Source organism: Thamnophis elegans, chromosome Z, assembly GCF_009769535.1.
Source record: "Thamnophis elegans isolate rThaEle1 chromosome Z, rThaEle1.pri, whole genome shotgun sequence".
Classification (NCBI taxonomy): domain Eukaryota; kingdom Metazoa; phylum Chordata; class Lepidosauria; order Squamata; family Colubridae; genus Thamnophis; species Thamnophis elegans.
Window position 1 is genome coordinate 73,389,454 of NC_045558.1, and position 26,751 is coordinate 73,416,204.

Here is a 26,751-nt window from a genome sequence, read left to right on the forward strand (position 1 = left end):
GTGATGCAGCTGCAGATTATCTACAGTATCTGTTTTTTTTTTCTAGCAAGCATGTCATACTTCCAGCGTGAGTGAGTGAGAGTGAGAGTGAGAGTGAGAGTGAGAGTGAGAGTGAGAGTGAGAGAGAGAGAGAGAGAGAGAGAGAGAGAGAGAGAGAGAGAGAGAGAAGGAATCAATATTCAAACATATGATAAAATCCATTGGGCACATTTCAGGAAAAATCTGGCTAGAATTGTTTGAGTTAAACAAATGCTCATATTTTTGGCTGAGGTAGACGTCACTCATAAAAACTTGACTAAATCTTCCTTATAATACCATCAGAGAGTGCATTGTTTGGGTTTATCTCATGACTCAAACAGGATTTTATTTAGTTGGATGTTGCAGAATCAAAGTTATTCCTTATGTCCCAGCAGTTGAAGCATATTTGAAAAAGAAAACTTGGATTCTAAAAGCAATTAGTTGCTTCTAAATCATCTTTTTTCTTGAGTTTCATGTCTTTATGTATTTTTAATATATAGTTGAACCATAAACTAATGTTTTACAATAAATACTTTTGATAGCACTACACTTAAGCATTCTTTAAGGATTATATAAACCATGTGTTTTCTTACCTCATTAGAATGAGTTCTGTTTTGATGTTTGGCACGATCAGATGCATTTGAAAATGCTTTGTTACAACCCTCATGTTCACAAACATATGGTTTCTCTCCAGTGTGAGATCTCAAGTGGGTTTTCAAGTTTTCTAGCCTGGAATAGGCCTTCATACATCCTTCAAACTGAGGGCAAAATGCACTATTATATTATTCTAAACATTTCTTTATAGAAGATGAAGTGTGGGGAAAAAAATAATACAGTAAAATACTCAACATGAAAGGCAACACAGCTTTCAAGATCTAGTCATAGTAGCATTATGTTCTAGATTTTCTTCTTTTATTTTAAGGAGCTTGCTATAATCTTAAAATAAAAGCCTAGTTAGTTTCCTAGTTTAGGAAGGATGCTTTTACACAAAGAAATAACAAATTATTTTGATATTATAAGACACTGGGAAAACGTAGGATTTTATGATTAATGTGTCTGTTTGACTACCCCACAAAAAGAGACAGCATGCACATTTGGATTTAATTCAGTCCAACTTTTTAGATATAGTGATTTTAAAAAGGCCCATATAAAGCCTTCCCTAACCTGGTAGTCTCCAGATGTCCTGAGGCTGTTTGACAGGTTAAAACTCATCAAGTGGAAATACTTATAACATTCAATATCATAAGATAGGGTAATGTTTATTAACCTACTCATTTTTTTAAAAAAACAAACATACTATACTTGTAGAAGATTACTTTTTAAAGCTATTAATCCTAATAACTGGTTCAATTTTATGCAGAAAGGATATATATCTTGAAATCCAGTTACTTAAAACAGCCTAGTGTCTTAATACCTTTTTTCATGAAGTATCTGGCTAGATCAGTGGTTCTCAACCTTCCCAATGCCGCAACCCTTTAATACAGTTCCTCATGTTGTGATGACCCCCAACCATAAAATTGGTGTCTCGGTTCCTAAGACCATCGAAAATATGTGTTTTCCAATGGTCTTAGGCGACCCCTGTGAAACCCCCAAAGGGATCCCGACCCACAGGTTGAGAACCGCTGGGCTAGATGAAGATGGATTCTGTTATATTTTTGTAGGGCTGATTCATAGAAATGGCATATTCAGGACAAATGACATTTACAAAATGTCATTAAATGGAACAAGTTCTGATTTGAAATGCAAAACTTTATAGAGAAGATGCTCCATTTCTTTTCTGTTTTCTAGCTCTATTCCCCCCTGCCCCAATGGGATAACAGGTTGGGGCATATTTATCTTATTGCATTATATACCCATTGTTTCATTTTTAATCCCATTTCAGGTGTGTCCACTTTGAAAGACTTTTTGCATATTGTTCACAGTATGCTCTCTAGCAAATAAAATCAATGTTACTGACATATGTAGATAATTTATGAATAAGAAGAAACTCCAACAGTGTACAAACATAATATTTTAAACACATTTTAATGTGACCAAACTGTATTCAAATAGAAGGAAGCAAATTAGTAGGCGCCTCTTTGTTTAGTATAACAGTGTTTACTCACAGTGCATTTGTGTGGCTTTTCTCCTGTGTGTCTCCTCATATGTACAACTAGCATGTACTGGGCCTTGAATGGTTTCTGCTCTCGAGAACAATCAAGCCATCGACATACAAACTCCTTCTTCTCCCCATGTATGTGATCATTGTTTATATGCTATGTGATTAAAAACAAGAGTTTTGTTTACTGTTGTTGTATACTCATGTTGCAGTATTTTACATACATATAATTACATACCTACATATATATTTGAGGCCAAAAACAAAGATGAGGGGAGTTGAAGCAAAAGTGAACACAGCACGTTAGAAGAAGCCTGAGATCCTGACCTAACAACTGTATTGTTGTGGCCTAACAAGTCAACCTGGACTACCAAAACTGTTGTCCTAAGTGAAGTGGTCACATTATGTTTTGCCTAATGGCCACATAGGTTAAAGTTGGAAATTCCAGCACCAATTAGGCTACTAATGTCATACTTCATAAGTTTCACTATTACTTTTTATGAACACTGGGACAAGAAATATGGTTCTCTAAATGTTGGTGCACATATAGCATTCTTCATTCTGGCTATGCTACATGAAAGTTTTGAGAGCTGTAGTTCAGCAATACTTGGAGAGTCACAAATTCCCTATCACTTTGCAATTAATGGGACAAATCTTATTTTACCTGACTGACTCAAGATATTGTGAACCTTCATGAGGCACTGCACTGATATGATAAATATCAAATGACAACTGAAAGTGAACAAAGGGTTCAAACCAATTACTTAGCCCTTCTAAATGCAGTATTGCAATTGACAATGGGCAGGATAGTAGTTTTTCTACTTACTACAATATTTATTATTTTGGTCTTGCCACAGCCAATATAAATTGTGACAGAACAATCTCAAGAATGATTTTGAAAACATGAATGGAAATTCTAATGCAGTCATCTAAGAATCGGTATCTTGGTTGGGATAAAATACCTAGATATTTAAATAAATAAATACTTAACTAGTATTCTTATCAATATATGCAACAGATCAGGCTTTAATCTGAAGAATTAAAGTAACAAAAATAACGTTAACATTAAATAATATTTACTTCCCTCCCTCTTACTTTTTATTGGTAAAATGAGTAGAGATTCAACAAATACAAATATTACGCTATTTTAATATACTAAAAATAGCAGCATGTTTAAATCACAATGCCAGTTTGAAAATTCATAAACACATACTTAACAGTAAAACAGCCACATACTTAACAGTAAAACAAAAGTACAAATTAATGGCAGACTTGGGTAAAACCATGTAACTTTAGCTATGTAGAAAGCTTACAATCAAACCAACTGAATAAGGGGTAATTCCATTTTCAGAATGTTTCTATTTGTGAATCATCTTTCCTAGATTGCTGCATAGCAAATGTTCACTGATGAAATTAAACATTCTGAATTGCATTGATAAATTCTACAGGAAAATATCAGGGTCTTGGTGAACCAGTGATGTGCAGTGAGCTTTATGGCTGGTGAGGAAAGCGGGCAAAAGCCACCATATGTCTACCGCCCTATGTCTGCCAGCACCGGGGCTTCGGCAGGGCTTTTGGAAAGCCCCGCCAAAGCCCTGGCGTGGCTTTCCAAAAGTCCCACTGAAGCCCCGCTGCTGTGTCCGCCATACAGGCAGGATGCATCCCGCTCTATGGCGGACACAGCGGCAGGGCTTTAAAGCCCCGGCACTGTGCCTGCCATACAGGCGGGATGCATCCCACTCTATAGCAGACACAGTGCTGGGGCTTCGGCGGGGCATTCCGAAAAGACAGCACTCTGAACGCAGCATAAGCCGCAGCCAGGGCAGAGGGGAAAGTGGTGGTAGCGGAGGAAGCGGCAGCGACGGCCGATGAAGTTCCTGCGATGCATAGTGCCCCGCTGCCGCCGCCACCATTCATGCTGCCGCCGATGCCGTGGGCGGGCGGCGGCATTGGCGGCGGCATGAATGTTGGCCTCAGAGGCTGTGGGGCACTTGGCATCGTGAGAGCCACCAAGTGCCTTTGCTGCCGGGTCTGCAGCAAAGGCACTTGGTGACTCCCAATTATTTATCAATTATTGGGAGACGATCTCACAAAAAAAATCATGCATTGTTTTTAGAAAACCACTGAAAAAAATTGAAAATCCCTGAACTATCCAAAAAGACTTGGATCATAACACCCTAAAACCAACCAGCCCAGCGTCAAGTTTAAGACTTAAGGGAGAGTTTTTGAAATAAGTGACCTCTAAGTCTTCTGATGGTTCTGCTCTTGGCGGCTTCCACAATGCAAAGTGGAGAGTTGAACTTGCTCACACAGGCGCGTTTTACAAGCAAGGCTCCTGCTGCTAGATTGCACAGTCGCTCAAGTGCAAGACATGATTCGCTGCTCCCAGATCAGGAGGCGGGAGAATCACGTGCCTCCTTTGCATACGAAATTTTTCGGTTTTTAATCCTTGCTTAATTCTTAAAAGGCGAAAAATTCCTTATGCACAAGAGGCCCATAGTTCTCTCGCCTCCTCCTATAGTTAACACTAAGCAGACTCCAAGTCACTGTGACTTGGAATCTGGCAGCAACTATCTTGGCTTTAATTATTTTAAAAAAATTCTTTAAAATTCTTTTTTTCCCCTCATGACTGGTGAAGCCACGCCTCCCCTGCCTCTAGTGACTGCACCTTCCTGTGGTGAACTAAACTTGAGAGACCATAAAAATGATTAAAGTAGTAGAAAATTAATATTTTGTATCAGCCAAGTCAAAATCTTCATTTAGTCTTATAAAAATGTTGTAGACAGACGTGAAGTAGGCAGATGATGCATGGAAAACCACCAATATCCCTGAATTAAAACAGTTCTATGTGTAGAAACGGGATAAAACTCCTGCAAACTAATATACAGGATTTATCAATAGCTATTGAAAATGTTTAGTTGCTATCAAGCGGAGAACACCAGTTACTAAAAGCAAAGGTTCATATTCTTTTGCCGTATACAGATGTGTAGCTTTTGATCATTTTTATCAATATATAAATGAACAAATGTTTTTATTATTTGTTTAATTGAATTCTCTTTATCTATTTTTATGACTTTGTGGAGAATAAATTATATTTTAGATCATGCAGTATTTATGCAGAAATACCAAAAATTCAAAAGTTTTCACAGACTTTTAAGCACCATTATATAGGAGGGTGAACAAAATTATAGGGTTAAGAGCTGAGGGAAACAACTGTGTTACTACTATTGTTGCTAGAAAAAGTGTAGAGTTAAGAACATAGAGATACCTGTAGTCTTCTTAAGTACTGTCACTTTCAAAGTATCTTTTAAATACAGTATTTTTCGGAGTATAAGATACACCTTTTTTCCTCAAAAAAGAGGCTGAGAATCTGGGTGTGTCTTACACTGAATACAGCATTTTTTGCCTCATGAGACCCAGTCCCTTTCACCAAAATGGCCGTGCATACCCTTATGGAAGCTCCTGGGGGCTGGGGAGGGCAGAAATGAGCAAAGAATGGGCTGTTTTTGCCCCCCCCAGCCCCCAGCAGCACTCTATAAGCCTCCATAAGGCTATGCATGCAATTTTTTTTTTGACAAAAACAGGCCCGTTTTCATGAAAAACGGGCTGGTTTTTTTGCTTATTTTTGGTTCCCACCCCCTGAAGCACTCTGCAATCCCCACCAAGGCTATTTATGCCTTTTATTTGAAAAAAAATGGGCCCATTTTTGTGAAAAATGGACCGTTTTTGGGAGGTTTGCAGAGTGCAAAAACTTTTTTTTTCCTTTTGGAAAGCTCTTTAACTAACTGATGAGAATTACATTGATCAAGTGCTGTGCCAGCAGAAACACCTACCTATCTACTGTATTTCTCTCTCTCTCTCTATCCCTCTACCTATATGCCTACCTACACACACTCTCTCTCCCTACCTACCTACTGTATTTCTCTCTCTCTCTATTTCTCTCTCTATCCCTCTACCTACCTACCTACCTACCTACCTACCTACCTACCTACCTACTGTATTTCTCTATTTCTCTCTCTTTCTATCCCTTTATCACCTACCTACCTACTCTCTCTCTCCCTACTTATCTACTGCATTTCTCTCTACCTACAGTTGTTGAAATTCATTTTTTCTCATTAACCTATATTCAGTACTCCATAATGACAAAATGAAAACAAAAATTTTAAAATATCTATAAATTTATTAAAAATAAAAAACTGAAATATCATACTGGCATAAGTATTCATACCCTTCACTCTGTACTTTGTTGAATCACTTTGGCAGCAATTATAACCTTGAGTCTTTTGGGGTATGACACAACAAGGTTTGTACACCTGGATTGGGGGATTTTCTGCCATTGTTCCTTGCAAGTCCTCTAAAGCATAGTCAGGTTGGATGGCAATTATTGGTGTGAAGCCGTTTTCAGGTCCCTTCAGAGATGTTTAATAGGATTCAAGTAAGGGCCACTCTACAACGTTTACAGAGTTTCCCCTAATCCGCTCCTGTGTTGTCTTGGCTGCGTGTTTAGGATTGTTGTCATATTGGAAAGTCTGAGGTCCTGACTGCTGTGGAACAGGTTCTCCTTGAGGATATCCCTGTACTTTGCTCCATTCAGTTTTCCCTCTACCCTGACCAGTCTTCCAGTCCTGCTACTGAAAAACACTGCCACCCCATGATGCTTTTTTGCAAACTCCAAGTGGGCTTTCATGGGTTTTGCACTGAAGAGAGGCTGACATAAAGTCCAGATCAGTGGAGGTGGAATAATGGTTGTCTTTCTTTAACTCTGTCCCATCTCCACACAGTATCTCTATAACTCAGTTATAGTGACCATCAGATTCTTGATCACCTCTCTTACTAAGGCCTTCTCTCCCTATTGCTCAGTTTGACTGGGCAATCAACTCTTGGAAAAGCTATTTGTGCCAAACTTCTTTCATTTGAGAATTGTAGAGGTCACTGTGCTCTTAGGGACTTTCAGTGCAGTAGAAATTTTATTGTAGCTTTCCCCAGATCTGTGCTTTGCAATAATCCTGTCTCTGAGCCCTGCAGGCAGTTCCTTTGACCTCCTGGCTTTTGCTCTGCTACAATATGCATTGTCAGCTGTGAGGTCCTCTATAGAGAAGTGTGTGCCTTTCCAAGTCATGTCCAATCAATTTAATGTACCATGGATTGATTCCAATCAAGGTGTAGAAACATGTCAGTAACGATCAAGAGAAATAGGAACTAAATTCAAGTGTTGCAAAGAGTCTGAATATTTATGCCAATGTGATATTTCAGTTTTTTCTTTTAAATAAGACATTTCTAAAATTCTGTTTTCATTTTATCATTATGGGATTCTGAGTGTAGATTAATGAGAAAAAATGAATTTCAACAACTGTAGAATCAGGCTGCAGCATAACAAAATTGACAAAAGTGAAGGGGGTATTTTCTGAATGCACTGTATACATGTAGCTATTAAAATACACATTCTCTTTGAAATTTAACATTAAAATCTATGGTCTGTCTTTCTTCTGGAATGCAGATCATGGTACCATTAAACTTGGATTAGAATTCCAGTGAAAGTGCTGCAAACTCTAATATACTTACAGATTTTTATATTCCGATAATTATCTTTTTTATTTTTCATGGGATATTTGACTCCCATGGTTAAGGTTAAAGATGTGAATCACTAGATTTTAGTCTATAAAAAAATAATCTGCTGAAATAAAAGTATTATATAAAGCCTAAGCTTTAGTATGAAACATAATAAGGATTTACAGAGTTCAATTTATCATGTTTTAAATCTCATTATATCCATGAAATGTCACATACCAGGAAGAATTTTTTCTAACAAAATTAATTTTTCAGATGTGCAGACATTCTTTATTATGATTATGGGGAGAATATCTCTATTTTTTTTACATTATTATAAACTTGATAATGTTATTGACTCCTTTTTGGGACAAAATTAAACAGTCAAGGAGCGGTATGCAACAGGTTTAGAACCTCAAAAAGGACATTGGTTCTTACCTAAGACACCTATTCTCATAGTATGGAGGTAGCATCCAGACTGGGTTGACCTTCATCTCCTCACTGATAGGACTGAGTCTGATAAGGGTGTTAAGCCATGCCCCTGTTGCTAGGCAAACCCAGGTTTTGGAGAAGGAATCTGATCAGACTCAATGTGTCATCCTCCCCAGAAAGTAGTGCAGACATCCTGTGTCCCTGGCCAAAATATTGCCCTTGATGTGATCCTGTAGCGGTATCTAATAGTAGAGTCAGTTAACATATATCAATCAGACAAAAAGGAGGATCAGTCTTCCCTTGGGAGGGGCTGGATGTTACCTCCACACTATGAGAATAGGTGTCTCAGGTAAGAACCAACACCCTTTCTCCATAGTGGTGGAGGTCGCATTCAAACTGGGGCATATCAAAGCTGGATCTGTCCCCTGGGAGGGTGTACGACTGGTCTGGAGGCTGCATCAGCCAATACGAAGCTGTCCAATTTATATTTTTTTTATAAAAGGGGACAGGGAATCTCACATAGCTGCCCTACAGATCTCCGCCAAGGAAGCTTGTGTTTCCCAGGTGGCAGTGGTGGCAGTGCTCCTGGTAGAGTGTGTGGTTAATCTTCCTGGAACTGGCGTAAACTGAGATTGGTATGCAGTGGCAATACAAGCCCTCATTCTATGGTTGAAGATGTTACTTTCCTGCCCAGGGAGGCCAGCTGGAAGGACACAAACAGTGTCTCTGATTTCCTAAATGGTAAGGTCCTTTTCAAATAGACCTTTTGGGCCCTCCTGACGTTCAAGGTGTGCCACTTTCTCTCTAGAGGATGTGCAAGTTGCGGGCAGAAATTTGGTAGAATAAGCTCGTGAGCCCAGTGAAAGCAGGAGCACACCTTGGGTATGAAGGAGGGGGAGGGTGTCCACCCCTTCCACCCGTTGTGCTGGTAACCGATAATAGAACCGGAGGAGCTGTGTGTTGTGAGTGGTGGTGAATAGGTCAATCACCAGGAGGCTGAATTGGTCCACAATGTCCTGGAAGATTGATGGGTGCAGGCACCGTTCGGCATTGTCCACAACTGCTCAGCTGAGCCACTCTGCCTGCACATTTGCTAACCCTGATATATGCTCCGCGATGAGGGATAACAAGTTCCTCTCAGCCCAAAGTCTTGGCCTCAACCATGAGAGACCATGATCTGGTCCCTTGCTGCCGGTTTATGTGAACCTTGGCTGCCACATTGTCTGTTAGCATAAGTATATGCTTGCCCGACACTGTCTGATGGAAGTGGCGGAGGGCCAAGTGGACTGCTTGTAACTCCAACCAGTTTATATTGTGAGTCTGGTCCCCCTGTCCCCTGTGCCATCTGCACCTGGAGGTGGGCCCCCTAGCCAAACAGACTGGCATCTGTTGTGACTGTCAGTGTGTTCTGTTCTTTGAATTGGCAACCCCTGGTGATTGCTTGGAATTTCCACCATAGGAGGGAACGATAGATCTCCACCAGAATGAAGACCTTTGCCAAGGAACAGCTTAAGAGTCTCCTCTGAAATGGCAAGAGAAACCATTGGAGGTCTCTAGAGTGTAACCATGCCCAGGGGACAATCCCAATAGCGGACACCAGCAATTTAGAGAGTTTGGCAAAGGAAACCCTTCGTTCCCTAGCCACCTGGCTTGCTAAGATTCTAAGGGCTACCTGTCTTTCCTGAGACAGGAAAACTCTGCAATCAGTGGTATCAATTAGTGCTCCAAGGTGCACCAACCTGAGGGTAGGTTGTAGATGGCTTTTGAGTACGTTAATCGAAAGGCCATAGTCCTGAAGAGTCTGCATGGTGATCCTGACGCCCCTACATGCCTGACTCACCGAAGATGACTGTATAAAATTGTCATCTAAATAGCACTGTAATCTGATGGACACCTCTCTCAGTGCTGCTGCTAAGGCCGCCAACATCTTCATAAATACCCGAGATGCAGAGGAAAGCCCAAAGGGCATTGCTGTATACTGGAAATGATGACCTAAGTAAGAGAATCTAAGGAATTGTGCATGGAGGGATAAAATAGGAATATGTAGGTAAGCCTCTGTTAAATCAATTGAGGTAAGAAAATCTCCATGTCTGATGCCACCCAGAATGGTTTGTAAAGAATGCATCTTAAATCTCTTGTAACATAAAATGGTTCAACTTTTTAAGATCAAGAATGGCGAGCAATTTTATAAGATATGGGATTTGTTTTATCAGTGGTGGGGGGGAAAAACTTGGAAATGAAAAATGTTTTACTCATGTTTTAACTGAAGGAGTTAAATGATAATACAATTATGCTGTGAAATAGATTAACAACAATACAATGAAAAACTGATACATATATGAATTGAATACTTTAGAACTTTTGTTTTAAAATGGATAAGGACAGCAATGATTTTATGTATACTTGATAGAGGATCGGTGATATAATATATAACCCTAAGAATATATTACAAAGATATCTTGTTGTTGATAAATAATTTTAGTAAGGAAGTAATTAAAAATGGGTATATATATGTAGTGACTTATTTAGAATATTCTGTTGAAAAATGAATGAATAATATTTCTGTTTGAATGTATGAGGTACAAGGACAATAATGAACATAAGCATACCCGATAGTTGATTGGTAGAATTATGCATAATTGAAAATAGTGACATACAAATATAAATGGTTGGTAATTTTTTTCATATTGGGATTTGTGATTATATAAAGGTATACTGTTATCAAATAGACAATCAAGAATGTAAAGGAATTAGGTTTATTGGAAAAAAAATAATCATACTAATTGTAATTGAACATATATTGTACAATGAAAGTGAGGTATTTAGTTATACTAGATGAAAAATCCGTGATGGTAAATGCTATTCGAGAATATGGATGCAAAAACACTTGTAACCAAACGACAAGCTGTATGTGATGATGGTTTTGTGTGTGTGTGTGTGTGTGTGTGTGTGTTGTTTAATAAAAAAATTATTAAAAAAAAAAAAAGAATGGCTCTCCAGTCCCCTCAAGGCCTTGGAAATAATGAAGAGTATGTGATAGTATCCCTGACCTTGCTGCTTCTCCGGTACCAGCTGCATGGCCCATAAGTCCAACAGATGTTGTATCGCCTCCTGCATGAGGCGTCTGCGAGCTGGGTTAGCTGATATCAGGCAGGTCTGGAAGAGCCTTGGGAGATAAACTCAAGGGCAAGCCCATCTAACTGTTCCTCTAACCCATGAATCGGAGGTGGTATTATCCCACTGATCAGCAAACTGGCCTCCGATGGGGCAACTGGGGGCCGGAAGGTTAGTTTTGGTGATAAAAATGACCCCTGCCTCTGTGGAAGGGATGCTTGGAAGATTTAGCCCTCTGGTAATGATCTGTCTGGTTCCTCTGTCTTGGAGTATAACCTCCCTGCTGTCTAAACCTCTGGGCCCCATAGTCTGACCTCCGAAAGGATGAACCAAAGTCCTGGTTCTGAAAGGACGAACCAAAGTCCTGTCCTCGAAAGGCAGGCCGCCTGGGGTAGGGAGCTGACCGGGAGAAACCATTCTTTAGTGATGTAGGGAGAACTTTCCTCTTCTCATTCTCCACCAGAAAAGGATCCAGGATATCTCCAAACAGTAAACCTCCTTTGAATGGAGCCAATGCCAAATGCCATTTGTGGCGCACATCAGCCTGCTATTGTCGCAGCCACAACAATCTGCAGGAGGCCACTGAAGACACCATAGCCCTGGAGGCGAACCTAGCAGAGGTAAACATAGCAAGTGACGTGAACTGGATGGCTGCCACCAGTTTGGCGATATCCTGGTGGGCTCGAAAGTCAGCGATGGGGATTCGCTGCTGCAGGTCTTGCAACCAGAGGAGGCAGGAACGAGTAAAGAAGGAAGCACGGACCGTCCATGCCACTGCCTGGTGGCCACATTGCAACGTGAGGTCCACTTTCTTGTCCTCCGGTTTTAGGACATCCTACGGGCCCCCGGCATATTGGCCAAGATATAGAGGGCATCAATGGTTGGAATTGACAGGAACTGGGCCATGTCATTAAATAACGTTTTGTCTATTGCAGAAGGCATTGGGCCAGAAGTTGGAGCAGCCCACTGACGTTGGACTAGATCCACAAAGATCTTAGGACTAGGCACCGTCTCAGTTGCGGGGGGGGGGGTGTTTACTCTGAAAACAAAGTTTCCGCAGAGACAGCTACTGGACGAGTGGGGACAGCCGAAAGTTTGGATCCCAAATTCACAGCTTTTGCTTTGAAAAGCAGGGACTGGAACAGGGGATGGGAATAGCCCTGAAAAAATCTTTTGTTTGGGCTCCATGTTCTCGTCCTCTGAAAGCTCGGCTTCCCTGATTTCTCCCTCCAGTGAAACAGAGCAGTGGTCCCCTATGTCCTCCTCAGGTGCTGGGGACCCCTCTACACATGTGGGCTCCTGTGGCGTCATGGTGCACCCAGATGATTGCCTAGGGCCCTGAACTTCCTTTTGGTGTAACCCAGCGGCAATGCCCTGGGATATAGCATTAGCTATAATGTCCTGGAAGTTGGCCATGCACAGTGAATTAAACTGGTCAGGGCGGAATCCAGTAGAAGTAGATGGAATTGTGTCCATTCTGGCAATGTTAGATTGCTGGGTATGTTCCCTGGCTAACAAAGGGGTTTGTGCTTCATGCGCAGATTCCCAAATGCCACAGACATCAATGGGAAATAGATAGATAAAGGGGTCCTCCCTATCCTCCCTGCCCTCAGGGGAGAGTTGCAGAGATGACTTACCTTGGGAATGCTGTCTCCTGCCTAAGGAATAGGAGGAGAGAGCCTTCTTGTTGGAAGCCTTTTTAAATATGCGCTCAAGTGCTCTTGTCTTTTTGTTTCTCAAATCTAATGCTGGGCTTAGAGGATTTCTTAGCCTTAACTGATTTGGCCGAAGCTTTGGAGCTCTTCCTATGAGCCTTGCCAGCCTCTGCGTTGGTGGAGGTGGAAGGCAAGGAAGCTGAGTCCAGGGTAGAAGTTCCTGATTCCATCCAGGGGCTATCAGTGTCTTTTGACAGCTCCACCACATTGTCAATCGGCTCAGAGGCAGAGGAGGACGCCATTTTGCAATTCAAAAAAAACTTGTGTTCAGAAAATGGCATTTTGTATTTTTTTAAGCGAGCGAGACATGTCTTGCTTTATGGCTGGAAGGCACCCCGGCACTTTAAAGTGCATGCCACTGCTCCGGCCATACAGCGGGACCTGCTGAATGGCCGGAAGGCATGCCGGCACTTTAAAGTGCATGACGCCGTGCCCCGCCATAGAGCGAGTCATGTCCTGCTTTATGGATGGAAGGCGCGCTGGCACTTTAAAGTGCATGCCATTGCCCCGGCCATACAGCGGGACTCACCGAATGGCCAGAAGGCACGCCGGCACTTTAAAGTGCATGCTGCCACGTCCCGCCATAGAGCGAGACACATCCTGCTTTATGGCTGGAAGACGCGCTGGCACTTTAAAGTGCATGCCACCGCATCCTGCTATAGAGCAAGACATGTCTTGCTTTATGGCCAGAAAGCGTGCCAGAACTTTAAAGTGCATGACGCCGCCCTGGCCATACAACGGGACCCGCTGCATGGCCAGAAGGCACACCGGCACTTTAAAGTGCATGCCGCCGCTCCAGCCATACAGCGGAACCCGCTGAATGTCCAGAAGGCATGCCGGCACTTTAAAGTGCATGCCGCCGCACCCCACCATAGAACGAGACATGTCCTGCTTTATGGCCAGAAAGAATAGCCTGAAAAAGCCTTTTGTTCGGGATCCATGCCCTCGTCTGCTGAAAGCTCGGCTTCCCTGATTTCTCCCTCTTCTGAAACAGAGCAGTGGTCCCCTATGTCCTCCTCAGGTGCTGGGGACCCCTCTACACATGTGGGCTCCTGTCGCGCCATGGTGCACTCAGATGATGTCTAGGGCCCTGAACTTCCTTTTGGTGTAACCCAGCGGCAATGCCCTGGGATATAGCTATCAGGACTGCATTTATATTCCTTTTAGAATTTTGGCCTGCCACACTTTCTCTTATTTCATTATGCTGTTTCTTTAAGTATAGTCAATGGGAGGGGGGGATAGACAGGAGTGAGATTGTGGAATGTATTGTTTTCATTTTTTACTAGAAGCCAAGGTCATCCTTTGTCTCCGGACTTTCACACCTGGCCGGAAGAAGCTGGGTGTGGATGCCAACGTGGAAGAAGAAGATTGGACCATGTGATGGATTGTGGGTGTGGGGACAAGATCATGAACTTTTAACTGGGTGGAATTCTGATGTCATTTCCAGTATTGGGATTAACACAGATGTGCCTAAAATGTCTGTCTTATTAAATTGGAACAAAAAGGATTGTTTTGCCTTGGATTCTGATTTAATTCTGCATGATACTTGGAACGCTGACATTTTCCCAATAATCCCTTCAAAATAAATCACCAGCACCCCTCCCTTACGGGGGGAGGGGGGCTGGTGAGGTTTGCTGTTTCTCCAATGCTGAACCACTCTGGTCAGCGTAAAACATCAGCGAACAATTAGGAGAAAGCCTTTTGAGATAAGAAGCTGAGATGAGACGTTCCTCTGCAAATCTGCAAAGGTAAAAGCAGTTTCGCTTTTAAAAATTTATTGCCGCTGGCAAGAAGCCCAGTCTGTGGCGGATGCAAAGAAGTGGAATGGAGGTATTTATTCTCAATGCAGATCTGATGAATGGCGATTCCAGCCACCCTCATGCAGTCAGCTCCGATGGAGATCCCGGACCACTCCAGACAACTAAATGTGAGTGCATTCTACCCCTCCTTCCCCCCAGCCAAGGCTTGGGAAAAACCCTGGAGTGGAGATTTTGACTCCTTCCAAATGAGCCAATGCCCTGCAACTGAGTTGAAGACAGAATCCCTAGCAAGATGGGATTTTCAACCCAGCCAGCAAGAAGGGATTTTGCAAACATCCTCCACTTACCAGCCACTACTAAATTGGATTTTCTTCCCAGAGTGTGGATGGTTAAGATGCCAGTGGGCACCTCCAGGACCATCAACGTGGGAAAGTCCCCCAAGCCAGCAGAGGGGCCCTTGGGCCAGAAATCCTCCAAGCCAGCAGAGAGGCCCTTGGCAAATAAAACCCCCTAACCAACCATCATTGGGTGAATTGCAACCTGTGAATCAGGCACCCTCGGGATTGGTCTTAATCCCAGGTCATGGATGGAAGGGATTCCAATTGGTACCTGCCCTTCCTCAGCAGATGGCACCATGGCAGACAACTGGGCAGTGGCCAACCGAGGGATTGACCTCCCCACCGGTTCCAGTCTCCCGTGCAACGCCCCAAAAGGTTCTTGCCCAACCTTCTTACAGAGAAAGGTTCTCAACAACGGAAGGGATTACCAAGGGATTAGCTACAGAATGGATGGTGGAAAAATGTGATGAGGTGGTTCCTAAGTTTAGAGATGTAACTAGGTCCCTTTCTTCGTGGGGCCCAACAAAATGCCACCTTTGCTGTCAACTTGGCCACAAAGAGTCAGAGTGCTTGGCTCCAGCCCCATTGCCACAAATGTGTGCACCAACCACCACGGCGGAAAAGAAAAGGCCCCAGATGCCACCACAAAAGAGTCATCTGGCCCAACAACCTCTAGAAGAGGATCCCCAACTTAAGGTGATGAAGAGTCCTACCAAGGGGGAGGCCTCAGAGGAGGAAAAGCGTCAACAACCTCTGGAAGAGGATCCCCAACTTAAGGTGATGAAAAGTCCTACCAAAGGGGAGGCTTCGGAGGAGGGAAAAAGCAAACACGCTCTGGAAGAGGACCCCCAACTTAAGGTGACAAAGAGTCCTACCAAGGGGGAGGCCTCGGAGGAGGAAATTGCTGAAGATGACCCAATGGTGAATGCACCCATCTGCCCCTTTGCTTTCCAAGTCAATCTCCAAGTGCCTAAGACGGGGTTGGAGGGGGAAGTTGAAGCAGTTGTGAGTACCAGTTGCACTTGATGCTTAATCAACACGTTGATTGTCAAGCAACTAGGCATAAGCACAAGACCTTTAGCCTGTCCCATTCGGGGTGAACAGGTAGATGGAACGCTAATTGGAGGAGCCCAACCCATGCTAGAAACTGAACTGGTGAAGTTACAAGTGAGCTGCCACTGCGAGCTTCTCAGATTCATTGTAGCTCCAGAGATGCCGGAGAAAATAATCTTGGGGCTTGCATGGCTTGACAAGTGGAAACCTACGATAAAGTGGGAAGACAGTGGTAGGAAATTGATGATTGTGGATGAGCCAATACCACCAATGGAGGAAAAGGGCCAGCCAGGGATGATTGAATCCAAGAGCCCAGAACCTGCAGCAGAGACAAAAAACCCAGCTGTCCAACAAGAACCCAAAAACTTGTTGGGGGATGTTTTGTAGAGAAAACCGCAGCATGACAGTAATGGAAGCCAGGATAAGCTGATGACAGCTGTGAAATTGGCGCTCCCAACAGACCAGTCTGGACTGCTACAACAAGTGGCCAGTCCTAACGGACCATGGGAAGAGGTCGCAATGGACTTCATTGTACAACTCCCAGACAGCAGTGGAAACAGAGTAATCTGGACAGTTATGGACTTGGTTTCTAAGCAGGCGCACTTCATCGCTTGCTCAGAGTTGCCATCCGCAAAGGAATTAGCGAAAATGTTTGTGAAACACATTTATTGCCTGCATGGATTGCCCAAGAGGATCATTTCAGACCGCGGAGTCCAGTTCATAGCCAAGTTCTGGAGCCAGGTTCTGAGATCCATGGAGTCCACACAAGAACTGAGTTCAGAGGTTCATCCCAGCATGAACTGTGCAGCAGAGAGAGCCAATGCATTGGTGGAACAATACATCCAGTGTTTTGTGGACTATCAGCAGGACAACTGGTCAGACTTGCTACCCTTCGCCAAAGTGGCGTACAACAATGCAAGTCACAGCAGCACTGGATTTACTCCTTTCCAGATTACCAGTGGCATGGAATTTGCTCCCATGCCTGAGCTGCCTAAAGAACCTCCCTCCTCCATGTCTTTGAATGAATGGATGGACATACTAAAGAAAGGTTAGGAGAATACGAAGAAGGCTCTAGCAGATGCAGCAGAAGCCTACCAGAAGCAAGCTAAGAACCATCGCTCGCTCCAGTACCCCTTTCATGTAGGGGATAAAGTTTTTGTGTCTAACAAATACTTAAGATTAGGAATGCTTGGCAAGGAATTTGGTCCAAAATTTCTAGGTCCACTCCCGATAGTGAAGATAGTTAGCCCATTTACAGTTCAGCTCAGTCTACTCAGAAGTCTAGGGAAATTTGGCCCAGAATTTCATTGTAGCTTGTTGAAACCAGTTAATGGGTCTAGCATAAGAGCACCCACCCAAACTTTCTCTCCTCCTTTAGAGATATAAGGGGAAACACCATTTATAGTGATAGGAGGGGAACCACAATCTGAGGTGGAAAAGATTGTAGACTCTAGGTTGAATAGGGGTCGCTTGCAGTATTTAGTGCGATAAGGGCTACGCTTTGTCTGAAGCCACTTGGGTGAAAAGCTGGAAATTAAAAGTGGAAAAGTTATTAGAACAGTTCTACAAGAAGTTTCCCGATAAGCCAAAGGGTCCCCTAGGGGTGGAAGTAGGTGGTTAATTTTTTATATGCTAACTTTTATGTTGTTCTCTTTTCAGGAAACGTTTTTCTTCTGAGGAGGGGACACTTGTCAGGCCTGCATTTGTACTCCTTTTAGAATTCTGGCCTGCCACACTTTCTCTTATTTCATTATGCTGTTTCTTTAAGTATAGTCAATGGGAGGGGAGAATAGACAGGAGTGAGATTGTGGAATGTATTGTTTTCATTTTTTACTAGAAGCCAAGGTCATCCTTTGTCTCCGGACTTTCACACCTGGCCGGAAGAAGCTGGGCGTGGATGCCAGCGTGGAAGAAGAAGATTGGACCATGTGATGGATTGTGAGTATGGGGACAAGATCATGAACTTTTAACTGGGTGGAATTCTGATGTCATTTCCAGTATTGGGATTAACACAGATGTGCCTAAGATGTCTGTCTTATTAAATTGGAACAAAAAGGATCATTTTGCCTTGGACTCTGATTTAATTCTGCATGATACTTGGAATGCTGACAATAGCATTAGCTATAATGTCCTGGAAGTTGGCCATGCACAGTGAATTAAACTGGTCAGGGCAGAATCCAGTAGAAGTAGATGGAATTGTTTCCATCCTGGCAATGTTAGATTGCTGGGTATATTCACTGGCTAACAAAGGAGTTTGTGCTTCATGTGCAGATCCCCAAATGCCAGAGACATCAATGGGAAATAGATAGATAAAGGGGTCCTCCCTATCCTCCCTGCCCTCAGAGGAGAGTTGCAGAGCTGACTTACCTTGGGAATGCTGTCTCCTGCCTAAGGAATAGGAGGAGAAAGCCTTCTCGTTGGAAGCCTTTTTAAATATGATTAAAGGACCCGCTGAATGGCCGGAAGGCACGCTCTATGGCAAGACACGGCGGCATGGCTTTAAAAAATAACAAATAAAAAAGTGCCAGCCCACGCGCCAGCAGAGGCGGGTAACACACACACACACACACACACACACACACACAACTTATAATAATACAAATTACAACTATAAATAATTTTGAATTCCTCCCCCCTCCCTCCAACCCCGGACCCACATACCTTTTCCAGCTGTGTCACAGAGGATTTCAACTCTCCTTTTGTCTGCCATGATGAAAATGTGAAAATGTAAAAAGAAAAAGGCAAGAGCTGCTCTAGTCAGACTGGGATAGTTGCTGCTAGTCACCATATGGATGACTCTGCTTAACTGTTTAAAAAAAGCCTCTAAACAAAGTGCCCTCTGCAGGAGGAGGCAAGAGAACCACGTGCCTCCTTTGCACAAGGAATTTTTCACCTTTTAACCCTTGCTTAACTCTGCTCAAGTGATCATAAAGATAGAGTAAAGGAGGCATGTGGTTCTCTCACCTCCTCCTGCAGTTAAGCAGAGTCATCCACTGTGACTCTGGCAGCAACTACCTCTGCCTTTTTCCTTTTAAATTTGTTTTCCTTTTTCATGATGACAGTGGTGAGGCCCTGCCTCCCCTGACTGCACATCCCTGCATTTGAAAGTTTCCCAATAAAAACAAACCCACCAGGCAAAATTAAATCCACAATACAAGAGGGTTCATGAGGCAAGAAAGTTAAGTTCATAAGGAACAATCCAAGCCAAGGCATGGTGTCAATCCAAAGCAAAGCAAGAATCCCAATGACCAGAAAATACATAGCTAGGAAATAAACATATTGTTCCAAGCTTTACTTTCATTTGGCTGCTGTGCTAAATAGCCAGCTTCTGGTGCATCCCATCAAGAAGGACAAAATATTATCCTCACGAGTAATCTCACTGACCTTTCTAGGCCATTTCTCCACCGTATGTGTTCTTGGATCGGGTGAAAAAGGCAGTTCCTCTTTCTCATTACTAATTGGCTGCAGCTGCATGCTTTCTCCACCTGATGCCTCAGAGCTCTCCTACTGCAGTTGTGCTTGAGCCAAATCCCCCTCAGATGGCTGCTTGGAGCCACTGACCAACCTTCCTCCAAACATGCCTGGAACTGGTTCATCCTCCTTCGAGGTGACATCTAGAGAGGTATCTGGGGAAGCATTTGGAGAAGTCATCACACCTATCTACAGGAGGTGGTCTTTAAAAATGGAAAAGTCTGAAGGACAGTCAAATTGTAAGGTTTTAATGAGTGTTACCCTACAATGTACAATTACTGAAGATATTCAATTTATCCCAGCGTAGAAAAATGCTCATCTGTCAACTATTAAAGATGACATCAAGTAATGACACTGTTATTATTCCAATAATTATTCTCAAGTTATCAGAAAATGAAGATATCTCTCTTCAGAATCAATCATAATTTGGGAATCAATTCCCAAAACATTCATACTTTGCTCTCACTATTTATGAAATTCAAGACAAACCATGGAGATTATGCTGATTCATCTGGAGAAAACATTATTTCAGGATGGTTTGCTGTATGTTGCTTTAAGTTGAGGAAAAAGAATGAAAAACAATAGGCTATTCTTAAAGAATGACAGACCACCCCCAATCTTGTCATCAAAAGTGTCCTTTGTTAAATAAAAAATATCTATACTTGCCTATCTATGGATCTTTTTTCATTTCCTAAAATATTTTCTTTTCTAAAGTTTATGTCAGCGTTCCAAATATCACCCAGAATTAAATCAGAGTTCAAGACATAACTTTCATCAAAGTTCCAATTTAATAAGACAGACATGTTGGTACATCTGTGGCAACCCCGAATCTGAAAGCTTCCTGGGTTTCCACCCAGTTGAAAGTTCAAAACCTTGCCCCCACACCCACAAGTTCATCACATGGTCCAATCTTCCTCTGCCACACTGGCATTTCCACCCATCTAGTTCCGGTCAGATGCAGAGGTGCAGAGACAAACAATGACCTTGGGCTTCTAGAAAGGAATGACAACAACACATTCTATAATTCTACTCCTTACTATTCTTCTTCCCAATTACTACACTAATGAAACAGCATAGTAAAATAATAGAGAGTGTGGCAGGCCAAAGATCCTAAAAGGAATATAACTGTAGGCCTGACAGTTTAAACCAATATCAATCTGCCTGTGGTCATTCTATTTTTCTATTTAGGTAAGGGAATAGCTCTAAAAGGATGACTTAACAGATCACAAATTATCTTGTGTATTATAAGCCTTATAATTCTCAACTGAAATTTCTGTTAGTTAAAAAAAACCTTAAAATTTGGGAAGATATCCAGATTTAATTTCTCTTTGGAACAATGTGTGAATTATATACTGATAGTTCTCAATTTATGATAGGTCATTTAACAACTGAAGTTATGACACCCCTTCTCCCTAAGCTACTTACAACTCATTTTTGAAATTACAATAACTGCACCCTTCTCATACTTACATGACTGCATTTTGGGTATTTGTCTATTGGTTCACCTATATGGCTATTTGCAGTCTTACAGTCACATAAATATTATTTGCGATGGTTTTCAAGATTTTACTTCTAGTTTTGAGCAAAAAAAAAACATTTACATAACAATCATGGCATTTGTTTTACGACTACAGTATGTGAAATGTAAAAAAAAAAAAGTCAGGTCATATGATGCCTCGACTTATGTGCTTCTGTAGAGCAGTACATGTATAAAGTTTATTTTCACATTTCTGCCAAAGAGTAAGTTCTATGTACAGTACATTTGTATGTATTAATTGATTCACAGTTTCCCAGGTAACAAACAACAGATGCAGTAGGATTTATTCATTTAAAACTTCGTTGTCAAATACTGCAATTTGGATTTTTGTTCTCTTTTTACTCTACCTTGATAATATACGATTGCTATGATTTCACAGATGTGATAATGCCTTCACATAAAAGTATATTAGTTTTATGTTCTTTATGTTATATGTAGGATACCACTGCAACACAATTTGCATGCAATCCTATACTGACTTACCTGGAAACTTCTTATATTGAAGGGACTCTTCTGCCTTATGCTGCAGGCAATTTCAGCAATAATTTAATGCTATAACTCTCACCTTGCTTAAGAAAGGCAGGGAAGGGAAGAATGACTTAATGCCATAAAACTTTAAGCTCTTTGCAGGCTCTTAGAAAGTATCAATTTCTACAAATCCTTAAGAGGGACTAAGAATTTTAAACTTCTTTACATTCTTACGGATAAGCAGGCTATAATTTTTTTCCAAATAATAATAATAATTTAAAAAGCACAGCTGGTTTTGTGAGAAATCAACTTCTCTGCTTTCCAGGAAACAACAAAATTGCCCTCCACATAAAATACAAAAACAACAGCATTCCTTGAAAATCTAGGAAATAATAGAAATATTTGGACAATGATATATAAAATCAACCAGTGCTCATGACAGAAAATATAATTTTTTAATAATTTTTTAATAATTTTTCACAGAAATAAAATATGAAATTATATAAAATTGTGTCTGTCTGTCTTTCCATCCATCCATTCATCCATCATATTTCAATTATATTTAGAAATTTCCCATCTCCCTCACCGAGGGATCTTATAGTTAAGATTAAAGAAAGAAAAAAACAAGCGTGAGATAAGAAATTAAGAACAGTGAGTAAGATATATAAATAGATAAAAATACATAGAAAGAAACTACTTTCAATTTTTTACAGCAATTGGAAACAAATGTATCCTCTGTTTTTTTATAAACTTACACTAAAAGCTGCTGGCTAAAGGTAATTGATGCACGAAAAGAGAAGGCAGCCTCACCTCTCTGTTCCAAACCTATGTTTTTAGATTTGTTTAAAAAATTGCTGTAATTTTAATTTCTTTTTATATTTATAATTGTTTGGATCTTTGTATGTTTTATTTCACCATAAGCCTCTCAGAGTTATCTCAAACTGCAAGATGGGCAGCAAATACATTTATTCATAATTTATTTATTACATTCAACCCTTTTTTATAAGAAAATCCATAAATCACCAACTTGTTTTTTTTGCATTTTCAACAAAAAGTCCATAAAATAAAATTATAGTTTTAGTAAAAATATTTCTTGTCTCATCCCTGATTAAATAGATCAATATTGCAATTCTGAAAAGCCTATTATCTTTACAATCTATGTCTCTTATAGGGATTTTTCAGTATTTTTCCATCTTTAGGAGTATAATGGGGATGTCAGGCCTGCAGTTATATTCCTTTTAGGATCTTTGGCCTGCCACATTCTCTATTATTTTACTATGCTGTTTCATTAATGTAGTAATTGAGAGGGGGAATAGTAAGGAATAGAATTGTAGAATGTATTGTTGTCAAAATAGAATGGGAGAAGGGATGAATGAGGGAGAAGCTGCAGGATGGATGGTGGAACAATGTGCACCTGCAATGCTCCAACAGGTTTTTACCCCACCTTCCTACAGAGAAGAGTCTTGACAATGGAAGAAGGAATGAATGAGAGGAAAGCTGCAGGATGGATAGCGGAACAATATGATGAAGCGGTTCCTTCATGGGGCCCAATAAAATGCCCCCATTGCTGTCAACTTGGCCACAGAGCATCAGAGTGCTTGGCTCCAGCCCCATTGCCACTAGTGTGCGCACCAACCGCCACGGCGGAAAAGAGAAGGCCCCAGATGCCATCAGAAAAGAATCATCTGGGCAAAAAACCTCTGGAAGAGGATCCCCAATATAAGGTGATGAGAAATCCTACCAATGGGGAGGCCTTGGAAGAGGGAAATGCCGAAGATGACCCAATGGTTAGTGCACCCATCCGTCCCTTCGCCTTCCAAGCCAACCCCCAATTATCTGAGACAGGGGCGGAAGGGGAGGTTGAAGCAGTTGTGGACACCGGTTGCACTTGATGCTGTCGATTGTAAAGCACTGGGCATACGCACAAGACCTCAAGCCTGTCCCATTTGGGTTGAGCAGGTAACTGGAGGGCCCCCAGCCACCCTAATAACTGAACTGGTAAAGTTACAAGTAGGCCACCACTATGAGCTTCTCAGATTCATTGTGGCTCCTGAGATGCCAGAATATATTATCTTACATGGCTTGACAAGTGGAAGCCCCAAGTGGGAAGACAGCAGTAGGAAACTGATGATTGTGTTTTGGCCGCTACCACCGTTGGAGGAAAAGGGACGATTGAAGCCAAGAGCCTAGAATCTGCAACACCTGCAGCAGAGACAAAAAACCCAAGAATCCAACAAGTACCAAAAACCTTGTTGGGGGATGTTTTGTCGAGAAAACTGCAGGGCAACAGTAAGAAGGGAGAAGTTGTTCACCCCATCATTTCTTCCTCCCACCAAAAGGCAGCCCAAGTCACTAACTGAAGCCAGGATAAGCTGATGGCAGCTATGAAATTGCCGCTCCCAACAGACCAGTGGCTCAATAATAACCAGGATATCCTAACGATGGAAGATGGATTAGCCTGGAAGGGGTCTAAACTGTACATCCCTGAGGGGTTGAGGCTGGAAGTTCTACCTGAGGAGGAACTAGGAGGCCACTGTGGATTCCTAAAAATGCTCCATCTTGCCAGGCATCAATTTTTGTGGCCAAAGATGGAAAATTACGTAAAAACTGTGCTACTTGTACAATGATGAAACCACTGCTGGAGAAGTCCCCTGGACTATTACGAGTGGCCAGCCCTAACCAACCACGTGAAGAGGTCGCAATGGACTTCATTGTCGAACTCCCAGACAGCAATGGGAACAGAGTAATTTGGCAGTTATTGATTTTCAAGCAGGCGTAGATCATCGCTTGCTCAGGGTTGCCGTCCTCAAAGAAATTAGCGAAAATGTTTGTGAAACACATTATCGCCTGCATGGAGTGCCCAAGAGGATCATCTCAGACCGCGGAGTCCAGTTGATAGCCACGTTCTGAGGTCCATTGGGTCCACACAAGGACTGAGTTCAGAGGTTCATCCCAGCATGAACTGTGCAACAAAGAGGGCCAATGCGGTGGTGGAACAATACATCCAGTGTTATGTGGACTATCAGCAAGACAACTGGTCAGATTTGCTACCCTTCGCCAAAGTGGCATACAACGACGCAGTCCACAGCAACACTGAATTAACTCCTTTCCAGATTACCAGTGGCATGGAATTTGTTACCATGCCTGAGCTGTCTAGAGAACCTCCCTCCTCTATGTCTCTGAATGAATGGATGGACACACTGAATGGATGGACACGCTAAACAAAGGATGGGAAAATACGAAGAAGGCTCTAGCAGATGCGGCAGAAGCCTACAAGAAGCAAGCTGATAAGCACCGCTCGCTCCAAACCCCCTTTCGTGTGGGGGACAAAGTTTTTGTATCTACCAAATACATAAGATTAAGAATGCCTAGCAAGGAATTTGGTCCAAAATTTCTAGGTCCATTCCTAATAGTGAAGATAGTTAACCCAGTTACTGTTCAACTCAGTCTACTCAGAAGTCTAGGGAAAATTGACCCTGAATTTCATTGTAGCTTGTTGAAGCTAGTAATTGGGTCCAGCATAAGACCATCCACCCAAGCCTTCTCTCCTCCTGTAGTGATAGAAGGGGAAACACAATCTGAGGTGGAAAAAATTGTAGATTCCAGGCTGCATAGGGGTCGCTTACAGTATTTAGTGCATTGGAAGGGTGTTGTGACTCAGCAACAGCTTGCTGTGAGTTGCGCCGGGATGCAGGAATAATGAGCAGCTGTTGCTCATTAGGGTCATCTTCTGCAGATAAAAGACGGGTGGTGCCACGCCTTAGTTGCAGAAGTCAACGTTCGTTCGTGGTTCATCGTTCGTCGTGTGTGGTTCATCATTTCGAGATTCAAAGAGGCACTTGGATAAGTGATTTGCTTTCTGTAAACCTGATTCAAAGAGGCACTTGGATAAGTGGTTTTGCTTTCTGTAAACGTGGTTTGCTGTAAGAGCTTTTTGTTTTTGCATTATAACTTTTTGCCAGAGACTTTATCTACGTTTAATTTTGGGCTTGCAGCCAGCTTGAGCCAGGATTCATAAATATATTTCCTTTGAAGTTCTGTCTATCATTTGTGAGCAGGAGGAGAGTGGGGTCAGAACAGAAGGGTTACCCTTTGTCCAAAGCTACTTGGGTGAAAAGCTGGAACCTAAAAGTGGAGAAGTTAGTTAAACAATTCCATGAGAAGTTTTCCGATAAGCCAAAGGGTCCCCCTGGGGGGGGGGGAGAGGGGGTTAATTTTGTCATGTTAACCTTTATGTTATTCTCTTTTTCTTCTGAGGAGAGACCACCTGACCGGAACTAGATGGGTGGAAATGCCAGTGTGGCAGAAGAAGATTGGATCATGTGATGAACTTGTGGGTGTGGGGGCAAGGTTTTGAACTTTAAACTGGATGGTAACCCAGGAAGCTTTCAGATTCGGGGTTGCCACAGATGTACCAACATGTCTCTCTTATTAAATTGAAAGTTTAAGGATAGTTCTGCCTTGGATTTTGATTTATTTCTGGATGATATTTGGAACGCTGACAGGTTTTTTTTTTCAGTTAACATATACAAAACCAATCTTCCATTAGTGTTTCCTAATTAGTTATCCATACATCCCACAAAGAAAAGCCATAGTTTCATCCGCATTGTAGTCTTGAAAAGCTGAGAAATTCATGCTAATTTTACAAACACCCTTTCAGATTGGTGTTTGTTAATTCAACTGTATTGCATAGAGACTGCAACTGTGCAATTGATTTGGTCTTAGTTAAAAGAATAGTCAGGAAAGGAATTGTCAATTTTGAAGCAGAATTTGGATTCTAATCTGCAAAAAAGTTTTATTAGACCTTCAAAGTTACCAGTTTTAGTGCCTACCTTCTTTGTTCCCAAGAAGAAAATTCCAAGTTCTTCAAACTTAACTGATGAGGTCACAATGAGGACTGTGCCCAACTACAAAGCTCTTCAGCCAATTAGAGTGATAAGCCATTACCCACCACCACTTAAATTGGACTTATTGGATAGATTGCAAAGTACGCACATATTTACTAAGTTGGGCCTTTGAAATGCCTATGTTATCAGAGTCAAGGAGGAACATTAATTTTTGACAGCATTTAACACTAGGTTTGGCAAATTTGAATACATCGTATTGCTGTTTGGATTATAAATTGTGAAGCTATATTTTCTAGAAATATGAGTGGATTTTTTTCTGATCTGTGACAGATTTTTGATGATTTACCTGAATG

The 26,751-nt window shown here is 41.9% G+C and overlaps 1 protein-coding gene across 1 annotated transcript in view; it reads right to left on the reverse strand.

The window, feature by feature from the left end:
• Window positions 1-26,751, reverse strand: part of GLI3 (GLI family zinc finger 3) — a 119,630-nt gene that overhangs the window by 26,344 nt on the left and 66,535 nt on the right. The window contains exons 8-9 of the mRNA XM_032235877.1: window positions 2,124-2,273; window positions 612-776 (exon numbers count right to left, since the gene is read on the reverse strand). Coding sequence (XP_032091768.1) covers window positions 612-776; window positions 2,124-2,273 — 315 coding nt within the window. The remainder of the gene's footprint in view (window positions 1-611; window positions 777-2,123; window positions 2,274-26,751) is intronic.